Genomic DNA, 25,370 nt, shown 5'->3' with positions numbered 1-25,370 from the left:
CAGGGGGTGCTCGGCGACGGTGGAGCGGGGAGGGTGCGGGGGGTCGGCGGCGGCGGGGGAGCGGGGAAGGGTGCGAGGGGTGCTCGGCAGCGAGGGGGATCTGACGAGGGGGATAGCGATCGAGATGGAGGGGGGTCGAGATCGAGTGTCCTCATAAATATTCAATATTTTTTCATATTGAATATGAAAAAATATCATCAAATTTGAAAAAATATTCATGAATTCAAAAAGTGCCCATGAAATTTAAATTGTGAGTTAGAAATTCAATACCATAATAAACATAAATAAATATTCATGAGGACACTAAAACAGAAGAAATATCATTTCAATATGTCGAAATACAATCGAGAAATGAAGGCTATAATTTAAATACAATCGATCTTAGCTAGCTATCTGTTCACAATCTTCTTGCCCTTATTTTTCGTAAATGGAGTTCTTCTCTTGAACGGACGTCCTTTAGGTAGGATGGTCCTGCTTCTTCTTGTGGTGTATGCAGGTACTTCATCGTCGTCGTCATGTTCCATCTTCGGGTCGCCGTACTTGTCGAAGTCTTGCTCATTGGCGACTCCATCCATTCGGATGATCTTCCTTTTGCCTCTCCTCACAACAACACGACTGGGCTTTGACGGGTCGGTAATGAAGAAGCATTGGTCCACTTGGGAAGCCAGTACCCATGGCTCATTTTTCGCGGTGACGTTTGCGCCCGCGGTCTTGGATTTGGCTTCGGGTCTAACTATGGTGGTGAAATACCGGTCTTCTTTTAGGACGCTCTTGGTCCATCTGACACAGAACATCGGGACCTTCTCTCCAGCGTAGCTCAGCTCCCAGATCTCCTCGATCCTTCCGTAGTATTTGTCCTTGTCGTTACCGGTGTAGGATTCCATCATTACCCCGGAGTTCTGATAACCATCGCTCTTCATGTCCTTTCCCTCGGTGTAGAATGTGTAGTCGTTGATATCGTATGCCTCATACGTCATCAGGTTGTGCTCGGCGCCCTGTGACAAGAATCCTCATGTAAAGGGTACGACAGAAGCTTCTGCTTGAACCAACGCGTGACACATGAGTTGTGCTCTTTGATTATATCTCCGTCCGTCCTCTGTTGGCCTCGGTCATTGTATGTCTTCTCAATAAAGGTTTTGTGCTCTACCACCCAAGGATCGACCACGTCTATGTGTTGTAGCGCGACTAGGTTTGCTCTTTTAAAGTCGACGAGTCGACCCTCGAAGTCGACATGCATTTCGTGGCGACCCTCACGGTGACCCCATCCAGCGAGCCTGTCGAGGTGCCTGTTGACGGGCAGACCAACGGGGTTCTCGATGCCTAGATAATTCATGCAGTAGGAGATGCACTCTTCGGTCAGAAAGCCCCTGGCTATGCTTCCCTCTGGACGTGACATGTTGCGAACATATCCTTTGATGACACCATTCATACTTTCGAACGGCATCATGCTGTGCAGGAACGTCGGCCCGAGTTGGATGGTATCCTCCACGATATGGACCAGCAGATGCACCATAACGTCGAAGAATGCGGGCGAGAAGTACATCTCAAGCTCGCATAGTATCACCACGATCTCTTCGTGTAGCCTTCTGAGTTGCCTCACGCCAACCGACTTCCTAGAGATGACATCGAAAAAGTTGCATATGCCAAATAGAATTTCACGGACGTGCGCATCCATGATCCCACGGATTGCAACTGGAAGTATCTGCATCATCAGCACGTGACACTCGTGAGACTTCATCCCGCTGAACTTCTGCTTCGCTGAGTCTAGGTATCTGCTTATCTTCCCCGCGTAACCATAAGGAAGTTTTACTCCTACGAGGCAGGTGAAAAACTGATCAATCTCCTCCTGACTTAGAGTGAAGCACGCAGGAGGGAAGTCATTTCCACTCTTCTTGGCCTTTTTTGCCTTTGCGACAACTTTTCGTGTCCTGCTTCGCCTCATCATCATCATCATTAGCGTGAAGCTCCTCCCTGATGCCCATTGATTTCAAGTCTGCTCTTGCTTTCGGCCCATCTTTGGTCCTCTCTGGCATGTTGAGCAGGGTACCAAGCAGACTCTGGCACACGTTCTTCGTGATATGCATGACATCAAGGCTATGAGGCACACGGTGGATCTTCCAGTACGGCAAGTCCCAGAAAACAGACCTCGTTTTCCATACCTTCAGCAGCGGCTCTGGCGCCTTTCGCTTCTTTCCCGGCTCTGGCGCCTTTTGCTTCTTTCCCGGCAGTGGGCAATCTTTCCAATTTTTCAACAGCTCGTCTATTTCCTCGCCGCTCCTCGTACGCGGGCATCTTCGGGGTTTGGTTTCACCATCGAATAGATACTTGCGTTTCCTCCATGAGTCATCATCGTGAAGCCACCTTTGATGTCCCATGAACATGGTTTTCGAAGACCCGGGATCTCTATCTAGCTGGCGATACATTGTGTCATCCATGCACCTGACGCATCCAGAAAATTCGTGGACCACCTGCCCCGCGACATATCCGTAACCGAGTTAGTCCTGCCCCGTCGTGAGCAGTGCGGCTCTCATAGAGAAATAGTCTTTCTCTGCGGTGTCCCATATATTGGCTGGCGTTTTCCACAGCGTGTCTAGCTCCTCTTTCAGCAGCCCCAGATACAGATTGATGTCGTTCCCTGGTTGTTTCGGCCCTTCAATTAGCATACTCATGTGAATGTACTTCCTCTTCATGCACAACCAGGAGGGAAGGTTGTACATCCACACAAACACAGGCCAGGTGCTATGTGTGCTTCTCTGGCTGCCAAACGGATTGGCTTTATCGGTGCTCGCGCCTAGCACGATGTTCCTTGGATCGTTCCCAAATTCTGGGTGTTCGAAGTTCAACGCTTGCCACTGGCTCCCATCCTTAGGGTGACTCGGCATCTTGTCTTTTTTATTTATCTCCGGATCATTTGCGTCATCTTCTCGCTTCTTCTCCTCCCTATCCGCGTGCCAACGCAGGAGCTTTGCTACCTTAGGGTCCGCGAAATACCGCTGCAGACGAGGAGTGATCGGAAAGTACCACACCACTTTTCGAGGAGCTTTCTTCCTCTTCTTGTATCGAGTGACGCCGCACACCGGACATATGGTAGACTCCGCGTGCTCATCCCGATAAATGATGCAATTGTTCATGCACACATGGTATTTCACGTGCGGTAAATCCAGAGGACACACGATTTTCTTCGCCTCCTCGAAACTGGTCGGGCACTTGTTCCCCTTGGGAAGACATTCGTGCCAGAATGACATGTTCTCGTTGAAGCATGCGTCGGTCATTTTGTGTTTTACCTTCATCTCCAGAGCCATGAGCGTTACTTTTAGGCGGGTATCCTCGGGCTTGCATCCTTCATACAATGGAGTAACCGCGTCTATCTCCAGTTGATCCAGCTTGGCTTTCTCTCGGGCGGCAGCTCTTGCGTTATCCATCTGCTTGAGAAGCAGCTCTTGAATATGAGGGTCCTGCACCCAGCCCATCGATGGTCCATCCTCGTCTGCTCCGGCATCTTCATCTTCATGATCATGCCCTTCGTCTGCTCGGGCATCTTCCTCATCATCATGTCCGGCATCTTCTACATGATGACTGTGTACTGCATCTACTTCGTGATCATGTCCTGGAGATTCTTCGTCTTCTCGCCCGCCCTCGCCGCGGTTGTCTTGCTGCCCTTCCTCATTTCTTGCCCGGCCCCCATGGACGACTTCATAATCATCTTCATCACCTTGCCACCGATAGCCATCCATGAAACCACGCAAGAGCAGGTGGTCCCGCACCTGTACGGAATCCGGGTCCATAAGGCTCCTCAGCTTGCATCTTCGAGACGGACATCTTATCTCCGTCTCGTTCTTTTGAAGCATCTCGGCCTTCGCGGAGCTCAAAAACCTATTCACGATGCCTTTGGTCGCCTGCGGGGTAGAGCAAAACGATATTTTAGAACCAAGAAAAAATTTGGCATGACTTTGCCTAAAAATAGGACCAAAAAGAATGCATAGTGCCAAAATTCTCGCCGAAACGGAAATGAATCAACATTCCGGCAAAATATTGGCAACTATCGCATTTCAAATACCGGTACCTGCAACACCACAAACATATGCAACACCACAAACATACATAGATCTAGCTAGGCCATAAAAAGTGCATGTGCACGTTGTTGGAGGGAGAAAAAAGTAGATCTACAACATAAAGAAAGCTTTCCCCTTACTTACCTATCAAAAAAAGGTAATTTAACCACTTAATTTGGATGAATCTATGGTGCAAATGAGGTGAGGAGGAGGAGGCAGCCGAGACAAGCTTGGAGGAGGAGGTGGAGAGAATGAAGTGGGGAAAGTGAGTGTGTAGGTGGCTGTCTAAAAATATCTAGCTGGTCCCAGGTTACTAATGGCGCACCACCTACAAATGCGCCATTAGTAACCCTGGTTACTAATGGCGCACCAGTTGGTGGTGCGCCATTAGTAGTTTTGCAAAAAAAATGATAGTAGTGGAGCACGGGGTGACTAGTGCGCCATTACTAGTTAAAACTAGTAGTGGCGCACTGTGCCCTGGTGCGCCATTAGTATTTTTGGAAAAAAAATTGTTAGTAGTGACGCACCAACACATGGTGCGCCACTGCTATATAGTAGTGGCGCACCACATGTCTGGTGCGCCATTAGTATCCATATTATCTATAGCCCTTTTCCTAGTAGTGATGTGGTGGCTACCCCTGGAGGCGATTGGGGCGGCTCGGGCAGGGTGCCGTGAACGGCGGCCAGGGCGACTTCCAAGTTGTGTGGCGGCAATCAGCGGCCCCATGGCCGGTGGGCTCGTCGACTCTGCGATGAGCGGCGACGGTCGTGGATCTGGCGTCCCAGGCAGATCCATCAAGGCATGGCTTTGGTCGATCGAGGGCGCATGATGGGACCAGTGTGGGGGCAGCCGGAGGTCCTCTACTGGCATTCTGGCAAACCCGTTCATTTTCATGGTGAGGGTGCTAGCAGATCCAGCAAGCTGCCAGATCAGGGCGATGCGACTTCCGGTGTAAATTGTGTCGACTGCGGTCTTGCCAGACAATGGAGCGTCTCTGATGTTGTTTCCTTCTCGAGGCATCGTCATTGCAGGTTGCCTCACCACGCTCAGGATGTTCGGGAGGAAACCCTAGATCTGGGTCTCTCGAATCGGACGATGACGGATCCTTCGTTGTCGTTCTCCTTCTTGGGGGCATCGTTTTGAAGCAAGTGTTGGTTGGAGGGGACAGAGGAGGAGCGGTGTTACATCTTACTGCAAGGCCGACGATGGGTCTCGACGGCATGACGCAGTGGAGTTTCGGCAATGGGCACGTGTGGATGGACGTGTGCAGGATGGTGGCATTGTCTGGCGTCATGGTAACATTCACAGTAGTATGTCATGGCGTGAATGCCTTAATCACTCCTGAATATGGGATGGTGGAAGATGGTTGCAGCTGATCCTAGAGCGTATGCAGAGGGTCTAGCTAGAGCGTCATATGTAGGCCAAAATGGGTCATTTCTAAGAAAGTGATCTTTTAACCTTTCAAGAAATCATGTCAGTTTTTCATGACAAGCTCATGTACCAATATTAGGAATTCATGCCAAATTTGACTTTTTGAACAACTTTTATTTTTATTATTTATTTTAAAACTCAAAAAGTGAGAGAAAACACTAAATATTGATTATTACATAAAAACGGTGATTTCAGTTCACATTTGTCATTACAAATGTTGAAGAAAGTAGTACACAACAATTGAAGTGAAATGAGCGCCAAATGGTCATTTCAAAAACGTTATGTGGATATTTGCTTGTGATGTTATGGGAGATGGTCCACTTGGCAAACAAACATTAGTTATCTTATGTTTATTATTCTAAGATTTTTATCATAAGATATTGTATCAATAATACAACCCCATGCCAATTTTTAGTAATTTTGGACAACATTTAGATGTTATTTTATTTTTTGGACTTAAATAGCTAAAGATAATGCGAAAACAATGTTATTACAAAATAAATGGTGATTTTAGTTCACATTTGTCATTATAAATGATAAACAAGCTGTAGAAAAAGATTAAGCTGAAAAGAGCTCAAATGATCACTGAAATTAGTTTGGGTGGTACAAAGTTAGATATTTGGGGTGAATATTATGAAACTTTATTTTATGTGTTCTTCTCAAATTTTTATCACATGTGCCAAATTTTAGTATTTTTTAATTTATTTAGATATTTTATCATTTTTCGAAAATCATGCAAAAACTCCATCCGGATCCAGCATAGCTCAAAGTTGAATATTTTATCCATTTCCAGCACATGACCTCAAAATGTATATATATCCTTCAACATATTTTAACTACATTTTTAAGAACATTTAGTGAGTGCGCAAAAAATCGTTTAATGTAAAATATGATACTATCCTAAATTTAGTGAAACTTTTACGCAGGAACACATATGAAGTTACAATACTACAAAAAGTATGCCAAAAATCCACGAATAAAAAGGTATATATTGGACAGGTGAGTTCTTTGTCCCATGAAGAAGAAGAAGAAGGAGGAGGAGGAGGAGGAGGAGGAGGAGGAGGGGGAGGAGGAGGAGGAGTTAAAGAATGCATTGGAGGAGGTTGGTGGCCGAGGAGAGGAGGGTGGTGGCCGAGGAGACGAAGGTGGCATTGGAGGAGAAGAAATTGGCCATGGAGGAGCGAGCTAGATTATTGGGATGGGAGAAGTACTTGTTCTGCATGGACACATTTACCTTCAATGCTAGGCAAAAGGAGTTTATCAATCTTTCCCGTGATGAAGTCTTGGTCCAAAAAAGATTGATGGCCATGGGAGGCATGGAAGCTACCATGGGAGGCTTCGGAGGCCTGAGAGCTACCATGGGAGGCTTGGGAATAAGCATGGGAGGCAATGGCGGAGCTAACATTTGATATCAGGGTGGTCCGCCTTCAAATGTTTTTTTACAATAACTATGACATGTAAACGTTTTAACTAATTCTAGATACCAAAAAAAGATCAATATAGTCTACAAACAAACTAAAAATTCATTCAGGTCTCAATTTTGCAGATACCCCATAAATAGATTAGCATAATCTTACATGCCTTGAGAAGTTAAAGAAGGCTATGTTTCTAGCCTACCTTTCTGCTTGGTCATGAAAGTATCAATTATATCATCTCCATTCACCTAAGGAAAAGCATCCAGCTCAATATATGTGACTAGGCAATCATCCAAAATAGTATCACCATCTTATTTCTCAACTTGCTATTGACTAAAGCATGTTGGTGAAAAAGTTTTGCAATATCTCCGGTCCTCTTCATTCTTGAATAATTCTGCAATAAGAATTTATTTCAATTAGTCATAAATTCATAATGACACAATTGAATTGAAGAAATAATACACTTAATTGTGTGTTTTCATCAGTTCATGTACCGTACTATCCAGAGCACAACACAAAAATATCAAGCAAACCCTAAATTAAAAATTGGGAACTAGACAATGGATGAATAGTGCCTCAAATCAGGCTGAGTCGAGTGCCGGAGTGCAGACTAGGCGATTGCCGCCGGCTTGCAATGGCGCCAGGCAGCCGGGATGAGGCAGGATTGCGCCTGGGACGGTGGTGCGGCTGACGCCAAGCGTCAGGCAGACCAAGGGCGCAAGGGGTAGGCAGAAGCGGAGGAGCCTCCTGCGCAGCCGGTGACCGAAGAGGATGGCAGAGGCGGGGACGGGGCGGCCAACGACTGGCGAGGTAGGCAGAGGCGGGGACGGGGTGGCCGACGGCTTGGTGTCAGACAGTCTTGTGTGCCTGCTGATGTCTACTACACAACCTTCTTCTTGTAGACGTTGTTGGGCCTCCAAGTGCAGAGGTTTGTAGGACAGTAACAAATTTTCCTCAAGTGGATGACCTAAGGTTTATCAATCCGTGTGAGGCGTAGGATGAAGATGGTCTCTCTCAAACAATCCTGCAACCAAATAACAAAGAATCTCTTGTGTCCCCAACACACCCAATACAATGGCAGGTTGTATAGGTGCACTAGTTCAGCGAAGAGATGGTGATACAAGTGCAATATGGATGGTAGATATAGGTTTTTGTAATCTGAAAATATAAAAACAGCAAGGTAACTAATGATAAAAGTGAGCACAAACGGTATTGCAATGATAGGAAACAAGGCCTGGGGTTCATACTTTCACTAGTGCAAGTTCTCTCGACAATAATAACATAGTTGGATCATATAACTATCTCTCAACATGCAACAAAGAGTCACTCCAAAGTCAGTAATAGCGGAGAACAAACGAAGAGATTATTGTAGGGTATGAAACCACCCCAAAGTTATCATTTCTGATCGATCTATTCAAGAGTCCGTAGTAAAATAACACGAAGCTATTCTTTCCGTTCGATCTATCATAGAGTTCGTACTAGAATAACACCTTAAGACACAAACCAACCAAAACCCTAATGTCACCTAGATACTCCAATGTCACCTCAAGTATCCGTGGGCATGATTATATGATATGCATCACACAGTCTCAGATTCATCTATTCAACCAACACAAAGTACTTCAAAGAGTGCCCCAAAGTTTCTACCGAAGAGTCAAGACGACAACGTGTGCCAACCCCTATGCATAAGTTCATTGAACCCGCAAGTTGATCACCAAAACATACATCAAGTAGATCACGTGAATATCCCATTGTCACCACAGATAAGCACGGCAAGACATACATCAAGTGTTCTCAAATCCTTAAAGACTCAATCCGACAAGACAACTTCAAGGAGAAAACTCAATTCATCATAAGAGAGTAGAGGGGGAGAAACATCATAAGATCCAACTATAATAGCAAAGCTCGCGATATATCAAGATCGTATCACCTCAAGAACACGAGAGAGAGAGAGAGAGAGAGAGATCAAACACATAGCTACTGGTACATACCCTCAGCCCCGAGGGTGAACTACTCCCTCCTCGTCATGGAGAGAGCCGAGATGATGAAGATGGCCACCGGTGATGGATTCCCCCTCCGGTAGGGTGCCGGAACGGGCTCCCGAGAGGTTTCTGGTGGCTACAGAGACTTACGGCGGCGGAACTCCCGATCTATTGTGCATCTCGATGTTTTTAGGGTATATGGATATATATATAGGCGAAAGAAGTCGGTCAGGGGAGCCACGAGGGGCCCACGAGGGTGGGGGCGCGCCCCTGACCCTCGTGGCCACCTCGAAGCTTCCCTGACATCCACTCTAAGTCTCCTAGATTGCTTCCATTCCAAAAATAACTCTCCCGAAGGTTTCATTCTGTTTGGACTCCGTTTGATATTCCTTTCCTTCGAAACACTGAAATAGGCAAAAAAACAGCAATATGGGTTGGGCCTCCGGTTAATAGATTAGTCCCGAAAACAATACATAAGTGTATAGCAAAGCCCTTAAACATCCAAAACAGGTAATATGATAGCATGGAACAATCAAAAATTATAGATACGTTGGAGATGTATCACCTACTATCTGGCTGCAAGCGAGAGGCGTTCATTGTTTTGGGTCATACCATTATTGGGCTATTTTTTCTTCTCTGGCCATCTCTATAGGTATGGGTTATAGGCCGGGTCAAAATCTCAGGGTGGGTCGCGGCCCACCCTGGCCACCCTGTAGCCCCGCCAATGATGGGAGGCATGGGCGCCATGGGAGGCTTCGGAGGCATGGGAGAAACTACGAGAGGCATGGGTGGCTTTGGAGCTACCATGGGAGGCATGGGAGGCATGGGAGCACCTACAGGAGGCATGGGTGGCTTCGGAGCTACCATGGGAGGCATGTGAGGCATGAGTTTTGGGTCTTTCATGGGAGGCATCGGAGCACCTTCAGGTGACATGGGTGGACGCATGGCTTCCAGTGTGCCACACATGCCTTCGCATGATGCCGTTGGAGATATTGCGAACACCGTCCAAGTTCCCGATGACAATGAGGCGCTTGAAAATGGAGAGGAGGAAGAAGACTCGTCTTCGGAAGAGGAGGAAGATGATGTGGCATGATTGTTGATGTTTCATTTGTTTCTGTGCAATTCTATTTGTCATGAACTTGGTTGGGTGGTTTTGAACTATGCTATGTTGCTTCAACTCATTATTTTGCATATTTGTTTTATGTTTGAAAGATCATCATATTATCAAATTGATATATGTTGTTTCATATTTGCCAAGCGCCAGCTGGTCGTGCGTGCTATATTTTACCGTGCCTGGTGAAGCGACAGCGGCGCACTAAAATTTATAGCGCTCGGAAAAGCAACCACCCCCTCCTGCGCGAAATCGCTATTTCGGCGCTGTAAAAGTTTTTTAGCACGCATATGTTGGAGGTGCTCTAATAGCTACGCGTTTGCGGAGCACCACAAGTTCCCTCGTGCGCTACCGCTTCCTAGCGTGGTTTGAGACCGCCTCTTCGTCGGCTTCGGAAATCGCGAGGAGCTCATCGGCGAGTTGCCGGCGGGTGAGCGCAAACACAATGGCCAAGTAATTTAGCGCCCACTGATGCTCCTCCTTGCTGGCAGCGTACACCGAGTCGACCTAATACGTGTTGTGTGTACCAAACGCTAGATACCGCTTCACAAAGCACTGGATTCGGAAGCCGCGACTTTTCCACCGAACCAAACACGTCATCAGTGTAGTCGGTGTATATCCATTAGTCGCCTCTCCTCCTCAAAAAAGAAAAAAGAAAGCTTAGGGATTCTATGACTCCCGCCGGTCTGCCTTGTCTGTTGTGGCCTTAGGACCATGACAGCACGGTGGATCTCTAACCCTTACCGGAGGACTCTGTTTTTAGTTGTTTTTTTTGGGAGTTGTTTGGATTTGTGTCCTCAGGAAGGCAAGACTGCTTCGGTTCCCTCAAAGTGGACTAAGATTCTCCACACCTAGCTCCCGTTTTGATGGTGTGTCTAGCATCATCGAAGCGTATGTGAAAATGTGTCTCCAATGGATCCGGTAGGATTGGATCGATGGTGCACATGTTTCTTCATCAGCAACGATTGTTGTTTTGATGTGTTGGCTCTACGAGGGCTTAGCACAACGATTTACCAACTGCCTACATAACAAGTGCCTAGCTCCGTCAAGGGAGGGCGTCGCGCCTCTGGCTCACTTCTGTGCTTGTAGTCGTCGCTAGGTGGTCTACGGAGCTAGATGTAATTTTTATTATTTATAATGTTTGCTCATGATTAAAGATAAATAGATCAAAATTTCCCACAAAAAGAATGAAGAATTAAAGGAACAAGCTAGAAGCACTTCAAAGGAGAAGGGTTCAGGCACCAATTACACATGCTTACAGCAAGTGACCCATAATTAGCCTAATACTGTAGATGGTAATAGCAGGGTTGCTAATATTTCCCAGCATTCTGAAGTGAACTAGCCTATTCTGATTTGCTCACATTAGTGGAGAACTGAAAATCCATCAATGCGGAAAGAAGCGAGATTAGCCCAAACACATTAGCCCAAACTGAGATCCTCGTCCAAACTGCTCACATTAGTCCAAACTGAGAACCTCGTCCGGTATCAGAACCACAAAACGAGATTACTCCATGTCTGAAGATTGGGAATCAAATCAAATCATCATGCAGTAATATTGCCTCTGTTATTTGGATAGCCGACTTATGTGCCAAACGAGACTTTGCATTTCAGCATTTTTATTATTCTCGCCACCAGTTAACTTTTTTGCAGAAACCATTTTGATTAACCTTCAGCGGTTCCCAAACGTTTGGATGAACCTCATGTCCAGTTCTGAACCTGGACGGATATAAAAGGTCCAGGCGGTGCTGCTGGTAAGACTCACAATTTCAAATTCACCAGACACGGATATGTATATCGTGATTTTGATGGCCCTCTTATCCAGATGAGTAGGAAATTCCTGCAGAAAGACAATTCACTTTTTGAGACAACCATACTTAGCCAGTAGCATAAATAAATATATTCATAACATTTATTACCTCCGTCCCACAAAGCTTGTCTTATACAGCATTTATCTAGATACGGATGTATCTAACACTAAAACGTGTCTAGATACGTCTGTATCTAGACAAATCTACGACAAGCTTTTTGGGACAGAAGGAGTACAAGGCAACCAAGTCCTAAAACGTGTATATGTATCAAGGCGAACTATATTCATTAGTGACAGAAAATGTATATGAAAACTTCAGTCAACAGAAATACTCGGTATCAGTCCACAAACATGATGGTAGTATGTATGCAGTGTTAAAATTAATATCTACGGAGGAAAAACAAGATCAACATAATGTTTAGTGCTATCTAAAAAAAATGATACTCCTTATGACCAAACAGTAGAACAGGATAGCCAAAATACCTAAAAATGCAGAGAAGAAAAATTAAAGGCCAGACCTACAGACTGCAGTCACAGCAAATGAGGCAAGGGCTGGCAATTCCTGATGGCACTGACTGCTTTGTGCTTGCCCTTTTATCATCTTATCTGCATCCACTGTAATGCCATCCTCTGCAAGTCCAAACCCCGTCAACGTCCTCACACCTTTGATGATACCAGGTCATCTTCTCACCATGTGCTGCCTGCAAAGCGTGCATATAGGCTGCCTCCACTGTAATGCCATCCTCTGCAAGTCCAAACCCCGTCAACGTCCTCACACCTTTGATGATACCAAGTCATCTTCTCACCATGTGCTGCCTGCAAAGCGTGCATATAGGCTGCCTCTTTACACCTTTTCCATCTGGAATTTATTTGGTAATAAAACTTTGCAACCGGTATATGTATCCAAACAAGGCTGGGCAGGTAAATCTTGTGTTGAATCATGCATATGACGTTGTAAAAACAGACAAGTTTGAGAGTCGAGAAAAAACAATCAACTGACGCAGAAATGACATGGTTTGGGTGTAGATGCACCTTTCGATTTGTGAAACGCCTGGCTGTGGTGGCGCATTTCCTTGACCCCAACTATTTGCCAATCTGCACAGGAACCATACACAATCAAACAAGCTGGGCTAATAATGGGGGTAGCGACCATACTAATATGGCATAGGAGGAGATACCTAAGATTGGAAATGGCGGTGACAAGCTGAGTTGCAGGAAGAAGACATGGCGACGAGCTGAATAGGAGGAAGGGAAAGTGGCAGGTGAATTTAGGGTTCATCATCAATTTGTTCGTTCAAGGACTTAGCACCCACCAGGGCCACGTGCCAGTGCTCAAAATCGCAGAGGGGGAGAGATGATATAAGTATATACACATACTACCAGCCCACAGTAGGCACCAATTCCACTTACAATACATAATGAGTAAAGATTAAATATTATTACAGATGGATGCATACGTTATCCATATACTACATGCAATTTAAAAGATACAATCTTAATTAATGCTACTCTCCTAACTTATGGGATCCCTAATATATAAACTCATGCACCCAATAAGTTCAGCTGATAAATTCATGAGAAACAAGTATAGTGTGCACATCACCATTTTTATTAGTTATCACGCAACTAGGGTATTCAAAAGCAAAGCACACTGTCTCTACTCTCTACCACTGTCATATGGCATTACTTGATCCGATAGACAGTATATATTTCTTTACAATAGGATAGTCGGGAATCATTGGAGATAAGGATTAGTGAAGATTAGGATCAACAGTTACCCCCGGTCCACTCAAATCCCCTCACGGTCCACTTTTCTTCCACTCCGCCCCTGGTCCCCCCTTGCTCTGCACCCGCACCCTCCTCCGCCGTTGTACCTCTCCGGCCGCCGCCCAGGCATCCTCGGACATACACAGCTCCCACCCACGGGCATGACCGCCTTGGACTATGCCGCCGTCCACCCAGGATCAGTCCGTAGCTAGGTACCCTCCGCCTCCCTGCCGCCGCCATCCATGGACACCACGCCCGATAGGTGTTCAGTCAAATGCCATAGGGCTTTTTTGTTGAACTTCTCGTTGTTTTCTAGAGTAAGCACGATGGCGGGGTACTCGGTGATGGAGGATGAGTTGTTGTGTGATGCGTGGAAGGTCGTATCTGCGGACTTTGTAGGCATGAGGCAAGGGCGCTCGCTGTTTTGGCAAACATGTGTTCTTCGTTTCTTGAGCAAAAGCACCTCACGCCCTACGACGTACACGTGATCCATGATCTCAATGTGAAGTTGGTAGCCCATCGGTGGTACACCATCTCCAACGCTGTCATGAAGTTTTGCGGTGCGGTTGCACGAGTGGAGACAATGTGGCCATCGCGCTCGTCGACCATGGAGATCATAAGTTTTGCTTCTTTTTGCTCTATATGTTGGTCAGTTCATTGATTCACTCAATGTTTCAACTTGATAATCATCAAGTTGTATAGCCCGGGCACGCTGGCGTGATGTACCACAGGACCAAGGGGAGGCAATTTACGTTTCATACATTGTTGGATGAAGCTCAAGGGCAACACTACGTGGGAGGACTTGTGCTGATTCTGACTCGAGTATCGTTGCATTTGGAATAGATGAATTCGAAGAACTTGTTGAACACCCGGTTATCTCAGATGTAATATTTACATTTGAACTATTGTTGTGCTAGAAATATTTGCAAGCTATTTATGGATGAATTGTGCTATTTTCTATAATGATTTTGAGTGCTATGGATAAAAAAGCAAGGGCGGGCATTTAGGGGACAGGGTTGGATGGACAGCCCCATATCCATGTACAGGGACCAGTCCGCAGACAAATATTGTGGCCGTTTTAAGGGATGGCATTGGAGATGCCTTAGCAACTCATCGATCAAGTCAAGAGTCATCCTATATATAAAAGGACTAGTGAGAATCTACTACAGTTCATAATTAAGCAAGAAAATAGTTGAGATTCTTCCTCAACCTTGCCACGCAGGGAGAGGGTTGTCTCTTAATCCCTCTCTCTAAAACTCTAGCACACACCATCGTATCATGGAATACCATTGCTTCAGTCTCAATGGGGACCAAATGGAGTGACGAAACATGTGAATAAATGACGCTGAAGCTCGAGAGATGAATAACCAGAAGGATAAGATGAAGATCACATGACCCATCCTGGTGAGGATGCAACTTTTTACTGCCAAAAACGATGCAATAGAACTCGCTAAACCAGCATTAAACAGTCTCCGTCATGTCCAGATGAAGGCAGGATGACCACCGCCATAAGGAGTGTCGGTACGCTGCCATCGGCAACAAAGGTCTAAACATCAGATGCAGACATGCGCTATGATCTTAACTTGTCCATTTGCAGCACAGCTAAAAGAACATCATTGGCAGGGTGGAAAGATAGATATGGCAACCTTCCACCATGGGTGGTGCTGCTCACAACAGCCAGGTCGTTGTACGTGACATCGCAACCAATCAGCCTTGAACCATCCAGCAAGAAGGGTGGCCTGCGATGCAAGAAAGTTTGCTGATGACTGCTAGACTCGGGGAATGTGGGCAGGCACCAAGGAAATGGTCCAATTGGTGTTAGCATGAGCATCCTGCAGTGCATGCTCATCGGCAGTGCCAACCGAAAAATGCAGATAATGAGCTTCACCACCAAGGAGGCTTCAATCACATCATCAAAGCTATGTGTAAGGATGCTTGCTCTTTTGGAAGTGAAAGATCAAAGGAGAGCAGCAAACCATCTGGTCCGACGACTACCGGTGACAATCACCAAGCAACAGCATCAACCAGGAAGGGAGAGTGCCACCACACATGTGGCAGATGTAGACGCAGGGACTGTCATATGATCTGCTTGTCTCCTACAAATGGCAGACGTTGCCAGGCTAGCGCTAATGCAACAGGCTTGTGCTCTTGTCATGTCGCCTGCCATCAATCCTGACCTCGACGAGGTTTCAAAAGGCTACATAAAGGACTTTCTTATGCACGTCTCAGTGCTGGATGGAGGCCAGCCTCATTCCGGCATTTGGCGATGCAATGGGAAAGGGAAGGCGGAGACGGGAGAGGCGGCTCAGGAGGAGTGCAGCTCGAGAATGACATTCTTCTTCCCTTAGTGGTGTATTAGGGTCAGGGCCGACTCAGCAACCCCCACCCAGGGCTGATGCCCTTGGTAGCACATTGCTAATCAGCAGACGTCCATGGTCACCCGTGGTACACATCACGTGCCATGTGCCCTTCATAGGTCCAAATGCACATGCAACCCATGCAGTGAGGGGTCGCTCTGATGACACCAATAACGCTTTGGCCCAAATACTCTTAATGCACTGCCCACCTGTGGAGTAGCCCCACGTGTACATGGCACCCCTCTCACACTTTAGTCCCCACTTCATGTCAAAAGGTTAGCCTGCAGGTGCTGTGTTTGGAACAGGTGTAAACTTCCCATACGAGACTAATCCCATCACAGAACTGCACATGGGCCTCACACAAACGAGCAGGGTATTGCATTATTGCTATTTCACAGCTTCACCCAACTCCCCCTATGTTGCCTCAACATAGCTGGTCCCAAGCCCGGGTAAAGGAGGGTTGTGTTAGGCTTGGCAAGCCAACGTCAAACTCAACCACTCTCATGGAGATGAAACCCAAAAGAACATCGTTGGGGCGTAACCCTCTTAGTGGCGCGCCATATCATAACCCAGGTGTATTGTCAAATGGGTAAGGGCCGGGCTGTCACCCCCTTGGTGGCGTGTCGTATCTTGATCTGGATACGGTGACAAGTTAGCAAGGATCATGTCGTCGCATCCTTAGTGGCACGCTACATCGACACCCGGGTGTAATAAAAAAGAGCAAGGGTCTTCGCATTTGACACAACGAGTGCAAAGGGTAAGGAAGCTAGCAGAGCCTAGTAGGATCTGCTTAGGTAGCTGGAACATAGGGTCCCTGACAGGGAGCTAGTTGATACAACGGTGAGGAGAGATGTTTATATCCTTTGTGTCCAAGAAACCAAATGTAGGGGACGGAAGGCGAAGGACGTTGAGAATACCGGCTTCAAGTTGTGGTACACAGGGACAACTGCAAACAGAAATGGAGTAGGAATCTTGATCAACAAGAGCCTCAAGTATGGAATGGTAGACATCAAGAGGCGTGGGGCCCGGATTATCCTAAGCTGGTAATTGGGGACTTGGTTCTGAATGTTATCAGCATATACCCCGCAACAAATAGGCAACAATGAGAACACCAAGAGGGACTTCTAGAAAGGCCTAGAGGACATTGTAGGAGTGTGCCTATTGACGAGAAGCTCTTCATAGGAGGAGACCTCAATGCCCACGTGGGTACATCTAACACAGGTTTTGAAGGGGTGTATGGGGGCTTTGGCTATGGCATCAGGAATCAAGGAGATGTCTTAAGCTTCGCTCTAGCCTACAACATGATTGTAGCTAACACCCACTTTAAAAAGAGAGAATCACATCTAGTGATTTTTAGTAGTGGTTAACACTCTAGTTAGCCAGATTGATTTCATCTCTAGAGAAGAGAAGACAGGCGTGCTTGCCTAGAGTGTAAGGTGATACTCGGAGAGAGTGTTGTCCCTCAACATAAGCTTGTGGTGGCTGAATTCTGCTTTCGGATTCATGTCCAGCGGGTAAGCGCGCCAAAGTCGCTAGAACGAAGTGGTGGAAGCTCAAGGAGACAGCTCAGGCTTTCAAGAAGAGGGTCATTAAGGAGGGTCCTTGGGAGGAAGCAGCTGATGCAGACAATATGTGGATGAAGATGGCAACTTGCATTCGTAAGGTGGCTTCAGAGGAGTTTGGAGTTACTAGAGGAAGTAGAAGCAAAGCTAAAGATACTTGGTGGTGGAACGATGATGTCCAAAAGGCTATTAAGGAGAGGAAAGATCGTTTCAGACACCTACATCAGGATAGGAGTGTAGACAACATAGAGAAGTACAAGGTGGCAAAGGACACAAAGCGAGTTGTGAGTGCTGCAAAGGGCAGGTGTATGAGGACCTCTACCAGCGCTTAGACACGAAGGCGAAAGGAAAATCTATAAGATGACCAAGATCCGAGAGAGGAAGACAAGGGATGTCAACCAAGTCAAATGCATCAAGGACGGGTCAGATCAGCTTCTGGTGAAGGACGAGGAGATTAAGCATAGATGAAGGGAGTACTTCAACAAGCTGTTCAACGGAGAGAATGAGAGTTCTACCATTGAACTGGCCGACTCCCCTGATGATACCAACAGGCATTCTGTGTGGCCAATCCAGGAGTCTGAGGTCGAGGAGGCAAGGCGATGGGCCCTGATTGCATCCCCATTGAGGTGTGGAAAGGCCTCGAAGACAGCAATAGTATGGCTAAATAAGCTTTTCAACCTCATTTTTCAAGCAAAGATGCTAGAACAATGGAGGCGGAGTATATTAGTACTCCCTCTTTCCCAAAATATTAGGCAACTAAGCCTTTTAGAAAATCCCAAAATCTAAGGCGTTTTAACACTCAACTCTCGATGTCCTCTCATGTACAATTAGCGTAAGCTAACCATTGCTAATCCTGGATCAGCCAACCATGTTTGTTGAAGGATATAATGAGAAACTTTCTATGACCATGGCTCAATAATTTTCGACTAGCCTTGCGCTAATTTCCGTGCCAAAAGCTTATACGCCCTACATAATGGTAAGGAGTACCAATCTTCAAGAACAAGGGGGATGTTCAAGGTTGTTCTAATTACCATGGAATTAAGCTGATGAGCCATCAATGAAGCTATGGGAGAGAGTCATTCAGCACCGGTTAAGAAGAATGACATGCATGACCAAAAATCAGTTTGGCTTTATGTCTGGGAGGTCTTCCATCGAAGCCATTTTCTTGGTACAACAACTTATGGGGAGATGCAGGGAGCAAAAGAAGGACCTGCTATGCTGTTCATTGAGTTGGAGAAGGCTTATGATAAGATACCGCGAAATGTCATGTGTTGGGCCTTGGAGAAATATGAGTCTCAACTAAGTATGTTACCCTCATCAAGGACATGTACGATAATGTTGTGACAAATGTTCAAACAAGTGATGGGGACATTGATGACTTCCCAATTAAAATGGGACTGCACCAAAGGGTCAGGTTCCCTAAATCTACCATAATCATCTAAATTAGTGTTTCTACATATCATTTCTTGCTGATGATCGGCAGTTGGCATCTTATTCAAGTCATCACAACTTATGGTAATCTACCTTTCAGGTATTGAAGTTTCAGAATTCAAAAAAAAAACTTCCTGGAATCTAGTATAAGTCTGACATGAAATTAAAAATTACCATTCACTAAACATACAATGTCACATAATTTTAGCACCATCTACAAGCAGAACTCCAATACTTAAAAACTCATCTCAACCCACAGTTCCATGAATGCCTCGCTGGTATCTTCAACATTTAATGTTGTTCAACCATGGAATCACTTGTAAGAAAACAGGCGACTAAAATTTTAATATGTTTTTGGTTGTTGATTGCATGTAGCTGGCCTGAAGTACTGCTACTGTTGACTCCTTCATGAGGCATCTCATTTGTCAAAACATCCTATAACTTCGCTTGTATTTGCTAATTCACAGCCACAAAAAGTTCAACTCAACCCAAAAAATCCGCACATGCCTCACCACTGTCTTCAACAATTAATGTTGCTGAACCATGTAAGCAGTAAAAACCAGCTAGTACAATTTTAATATGTTATTGGTTGTTGATGGCATGAGCTGGTATGAAGTACTGCTACTACTGATTCCTTCATGAAGCATCTCATTTGTCCAAACGTACCTATAACTTTGATTGTAGTTCCTATCAAAGCCACCAACAAGTTGCTAGCTTCAATCCTGTATTGCTGGATGCAAACTACTGTTCTCACGAATTACCTGTTATCACAAGAAGTTTCATTGGTGTGGCTGCAACAGCAAAGGGTAAAAAAATAACATAGCAGAGGTTCCTATCACCTTACAAAGGTTTAACAGCACTGTCAAAAGTAATTTCTAGCAATGCATGTAACTGTTCAAACACTAAAATGCCTGATAATACTGTGAGCAGTATAGTTGAATACTTGACTATCTTGCTGGACACAATACTTACAAGATTAATCAACATATTAACAGAAGAACTTAATAAATCATTCCTGCTTATAAAGTTTTGGGTTGGTGGTCTGGTCGTCCGTTCAGCCCTTCCAGTGGCGGAGCTACGTACAATGCTGAGGGGGCCGCTGCCCCCCCAGCCGTGGCATATTTACTGAAGGAAAAAAAATAAGAGCCCTAAATTAAGAAGATTATTGTCATTTGGCCCCCCCAAAGGTATATTTTCTCTTTGGCCCCCCCTTCGATTCTCTGCTAGCTCCGCCACTGAGCCCTTCCTAATAATCCTACTTATAAAGCAGTGAATGGGCAGAGAAGACACGGCAACAACGGTGGAGCAAAGGAAATGCAGGTTATGGAGGCTCCAATTACGGTTAGGGTGGGGTGTGTGTACGGTAGGGGGGTGGGGGTAGATGGATGACCTTATCTGACACAGCACAAGGTTGTGGAGGAACAACTACACCTTGCTGCTACAAAGTGTAAATTGCTGGAATTGACGGAACTACTTCAACATGTTGGGACGCTAATACAGGCTGATATGGCAGCAGGAGTTCAATCCAAACCTCCTAGAGCACAAGATCTTGTCCAAGATCTTAGATCAGAACACTAAGTTCTATTATAGGAGTTCTGTTATAGGTAGTGGGATACATAGTACGCTTACAAACTAGAGGTGAGGACCTCTATTTATAGGCATTCGGAAACCTTCACACCTCAACTTCTACTCATAGCTAGAAGACTCTAGAAAACAGCAGCTAAAGCAAACAAAACAAACAAATACTAGACTCGAGTAGAAGTATATAGTAGTCGTCAAATGGATTTGATTTTCCGATTTTATTTTAATTTTTCTTCTCCTTCTTTCTATTGTTCCTCACCATTATCTCAAGGCCGCGCTACCGGACTTGCAACTGTCATAGCAACCAAAATCGAGTAAGGAAGTTGGAGGTCGGAGAAGATGGAGTCGTTGCATTTCAGCTTATCAAGATCGAATGTGGTTCGGGTAAATTGCAACTGCTGCACTGCGCATGCTCCCAAACTCACATTCGAGAGAGTCAACACTCCTCTCCTACAAACGTCAGCCAGTCGTACCTATGCTATAAGCCTTCGATCCCAGAGTGAATTAATTCAACATATAACTCGACTAAACATACTTAAAAGACTGAGTTTACTAGAGTCAAAGATAAAATTTAATGTCGATTACATTTGCATGGCACCGGCAACTTACTAATGGTACTCCCTCCGTTCCTAAATATAAGTCTTTTTAGAGATTCCAATGTGGACTACATACGGAGCAAAATGAGTGAATCTACATTCTAAAATATGTCTATATGCATTCGTATGTAGTTCGTATTGAAAATTCTAAAGGGACTTATATTTAGGAACGGAGGGAGTAATAGAAATCCAAGTTGTGTGACATAATCATAATTTTTTTGTGATAATGATATTTTTATTTGATATTTCACTCTACTGATAGTTGATCCAATTATGTAGCACATATTCGACTGGATGTTGTGAAACATGATTTGTATAACTACTCCCTCCGTTCCTAAATATTAGCCCTTTTAGAGATTTCAATATGGACTACTTACAGAGAAAATGGGTGAATCTACACTCTAAAATATGTCTATATACATCCATATGTAGTCTGTATTGAAATATCTAAAAAAGCTTATATTTAAAAACGGAGGGAGTACAATGCTGAAGGTACTAGATGGTATGGTTACAGGGGATTATACAGACCTAGGCTAGATGAGCGAATAATTGAGATATAATAGATAGGTTCTTCTTGCCTAGCTCAAACATAGATAGATGACATCCTTAAGCAGTGCATGCTTATCCTTGACTTTTCCTAACACAACATGAACTCCTACGGAACCAGCGCCTTTTGATCTTAGATTATACATCCTTTTATAATAATATTTCCCACAAGACTCTCGCACATCCATTTATCCACAATCTCCTCCTGTGATACGACCATGACCTTGGCCTTCTTGATGGCAATTCTACCGCATTCGAACTACCGATGCACTCATGGAACACACTAAAATCCACAACGCCTGAGGTAAATGACCAACAAAATGGGAATACAGGTACATACAACAAAAGCAATGCCACTTTTCCCATGCAGTAACCAAAACACTCTACTCATCAGTTACACTAAGTGGTAAATCATTTTCAGATGGGCTTGCTTTCAAAACAGCTGAAGAAGAATAGGTTCAACAAATGCAAAAATGATCACCTCTCTATGAAAATAAATGGACAGGGAGCTAGGGAGCCAGAGACACAAAGGCAATTGAGTGTACAGGCATGTCCTTAACTGATTCGCTGTTAGATGGAGCATCAGGCAGCACAAAATTACTTGACTAAGCTATGAGTTCCTCCCAAATGAGGGTTTGCTTACTGCTTCATTTTTCAGATACTAAGCTTTCTTACTCCCTCCGTCCGAAAAAGCTTGTCCCTCAAATGGATGCATCTAGCACAAAGTTAGTGCTAGATACATCCATTTGAGAGATAAACTTGGGACAAGTTTTTTCGGACAGAGGGAGTACATATCTTGATATGGACAAATATACCTACCACACAAACCAGTCAACTACTGAACAAGTATGAATTCCTAGTTTATTTAGCTAGCATCACCGCAACATATTTGCAACGGCATTTTGAAGCGTACATGCCTTTTCAATAGCAAATAAATAACCTATGCTTTGCCTACCAACAAAGTAGTAGATGCTGTTTCCCTACAACTGAAACAACACTGTAGAGGGCAGCACAGGATACAGTTACTGAAAGCAAATATATAACTGTAGTTACAAATAGTGCAAGAATTCTCCGTACCTCCAAAAAGAAGCCGCAGTCTATGTCATAGGAGTTATGCCCTCACCACCTTCACCAACATGCATGTCCTTTCCATTGGGCAAGGTCTTGTTTCCATTGCTTTCAACATCTGTCTGCTTACTTGACTTCCTCTTGCTATATTTCTTCTCATACCGATCCACCTTATGCCAATCCACCAAACTATTATGTTGTTTAGTCTCAGGAAGACCTTTCCTTTTACCTCTGGGACTCTCCTGAGGGCGTTTACCTTTACACTCCAGTGCAAGAACCACAGGGACTGTGGGATCAGATCCTAAAGCCTCAGATCCTAAAGCCTGACTAGCATTCCAGTTGCTTCCCATCTCTGCTCCGGTCTCGAGATAGTCCAGATGATCCATCATATTGGTTACACAAAGTCCCAGATCCTCATCAACCTTCCTCCCATAAACCAATCCGTTCTGCCTCTTGCCCTGTCTATTGCCCTGCCCTGCCAAGACAGCCACAGGTGCACTGCCAGAACGTGAAATCCTCGGTGATCCGTTGATCGCCAAATGAAGCTGCAGCGCCAATGCCTCATCTGGCAGGTCCAGATCACCGGGACCCTTGCTCTCTGACCCCTCGCCTACAGGAACGAGGGCCATCGCATCCTTCCAAGCTGGCCTCACCTCCTCCACAACCTTCCTCGGCGAATTCAACTTAGCAGCAGCGACAGGCCCCCCCTTCCTCCGCACTGCAGGACTAGGCTCTCTGATGACCAACTCCAGCTTAGGAACGGATTCGGCGCCCTCATTCTTGCTACCCACCTTCACTGTGGGGCAGCAATCGACGCAGACGAAATTCTCCAAATCTACAGGCCGGATCAGGGCAGTACGGTGCTCAGCGGGGATGCAGTGGTGGTGGACGCAGCAGTTGCAGCTGCGGCAGGTGACCGAGTCATCGTGCGGCAGGTTGTCGAGGTTGAGGCAGTAGGAGCAGACAGCGCCAGAGCGAAGGAGGGAGATACATTCAGAGCAGAGGAGGACGACGCGCCAGAGGGAGCGGAGGGGACGGAGTGGACGTCGCTTGGCGCCCGGCGCCGGCTGCTGGAAGCGAACGGAGCAGCAGTGGCAGCGGTTCAGATCGGGCAGGCCGCGCGTGGGCGCGGGGTGCGGCGAGGTCGGGCGGGGGGGCGCTGCACGGCGGCGCGGGCGATGTTTCGAGAGGAGACGGGACGGCGGGGTGGCGGGGTCGGCGTCGGGGACGGGGGCGGCGGTGGCGGTGGCGGTGGCGGAGCTGGGTGCGGCTTGCACCATGGGAAACCTAGGGTTTGGGGTGGGTGGTGGGGAATCCGGCCCGCGGAATGGGGTTTGCTTGGTCGCGATGTATGTTGCCCGGTGGTGCGATGTTCCGGGGAACCCAACTAGATTTTGGAAAGGGGATGTTTTGCATTTTGTTTGAATATAAATCCATTCGATGGCATGGCTGAGAGCTTGTATCTTCCAATCCCTGTTTCCAAGTCCGTTTGATTTCTGTGGGGTTTTTTTAGATTTTTTTGCAGCCTTAAAATCAAAAGGTCAGGAAATGACACGTGCATTAGTTTAGGATATGATAGTGTACTATTTTCGTGTGTGCTTAGTGATTCTCTTGTTTTGGTTTGCCGGTTAACTTTGTGGATTGTCGGGCGGTGGTTTGTTGCTACATGTGATTTGACCATGATGCATCATGTCATGGTTGTTCTTATGTTTTTCGAGGGGGGTTGCCAGTTCGTCTTCTTCCTCTCTTTGTATCCCATCGTCTCTGGAAGACTCCCACAAAATCTAAACACATTGCCACCGACGTACAAGCCTATAAAAAAGGGTTCTTCTCCTTTTCAACATTCATCGTCGTCGTCTATGTTATTTGCCACAACCGCCATGAGTAGATGTCCTCCGAGTTGATCATCGTCACCATCCTTGTCATTCAGCAATCCGTTGTCGGCTGCACTTCCGTAGCCACCCACCTCGCCAGCTTCAATGTTGCCAGTCGGCTTAGCTCCTCGCAAAAGCACGACGGCACATTGCAGCATAGCATAGGTGAACGCTGCCAAAAGACGGTGTTGAGGGCGTCTCCTCATTCGGGTTGCGCATATTAGCGGCTTTCCACGCGGCCATGCCCATCACTCTTCCTTCCCTTCTCTCGACGACGACGGCGGCCATGTGCATGCCGTTCATGGCCTTCTTGGCAAGTGGCGGCCACGTCTGCATTGTCACCTCCCTCTTGGTCGGCCATGGCATGAGGCGGCGGCGCCCTTATTTGCGTCGTGTGCGCCAAATGTGCACGCCCCGTGCACGTTGCTGACGAGCGACCACGACGTGTAATCGTAGCGCACACGTATGTGTTCGTCCATGCAGCTAAGAGACGCATCCTCGCGCTTAGGTGGCAGTTGCTTCTCGGGTCCCCGCGCCTGCAAGACGCATCAACCTCACATGGCGGTGCCCCCGCAATTTGCCGCCCCGAGCTTGCATGGCCCTGTTCCGGTGTGAGATACAGCTAAGGAAGATCTTTGCCCCACACCGAGCAGACGTAGATGCTTTTCCAGTGTGGGTTCCCCTATTTTTTCTCTTTGAGTATGGATTGATTGATCCGCACGGTGCATATTGCAATGGCATATGCAACGGAGCTAATAATCTCTTGATGCCAGCGACCTCACCGGGGAG

The 25,370-nt window shown here is 46.1% G+C and overlaps 1 protein-coding gene across 4 annotated transcripts; it reads right to left on the bottom strand.

Annotated features, from left to right (window-relative positions):
* Positions 1–11,168: 11,168 nt before the first annotated feature.
* On the bottom strand, positions 11,169–24,028 carry LOC119336302. Of its 4 annotated transcripts, none has more exons than XR_005162355.1 (6): positions 22,717–24,027; positions 19,583–19,677; positions 12,978–13,034; positions 12,832–12,894; positions 12,318–12,726; positions 11,169–11,829 (listed from the first exon to the last, which is right to left on the bottom strand). XR_005162355.1 is itself a non-coding variant. In XM_037608297.1 (2 exons), the coding sequence occupies exon 1, from the start codon at positions 23,985–23,987 to the stop codon at positions 22,737–22,739; it is 1,251 nt and encodes a 416-aa protein (XP_037464194.1). In that variant the 5' UTR covers positions 23,988–24,027; the 3' UTR covers positions 19,432–19,677; positions 22,717–22,736. The 4 variants fall into 4 exon arrangements, 1 of the variants encoding a protein (XP_037464194.1); XR_005162354.1 differs by having other exon boundaries at positions 12,283–12,615; XR_005162356.1 differs by lacking the exon at positions 19,583–19,677 and having other exon boundaries at positions 12,318–12,615; positions 22,717–24,028.
* Positions 24,029–25,370: the final 1,342 nt, after the last annotated feature.

The sequence above is a fragment of the Triticum dicoccoides genome, chromosome 7B (assembly GCF_002162155.2).
Source record: "Triticum dicoccoides isolate Atlit2015 ecotype Zavitan chromosome 7B, WEW_v2.0, whole genome shotgun sequence".
Classification (NCBI taxonomy): Eukaryota; Viridiplantae; Streptophyta; class Magnoliopsida; order Poales; family Poaceae; genus Triticum; species Triticum dicoccoides.
The sequence above is the reverse complement of the archived record's forward strand: the minus strand, read 5'-3'. Positions and strand labels throughout refer to the sequence as shown.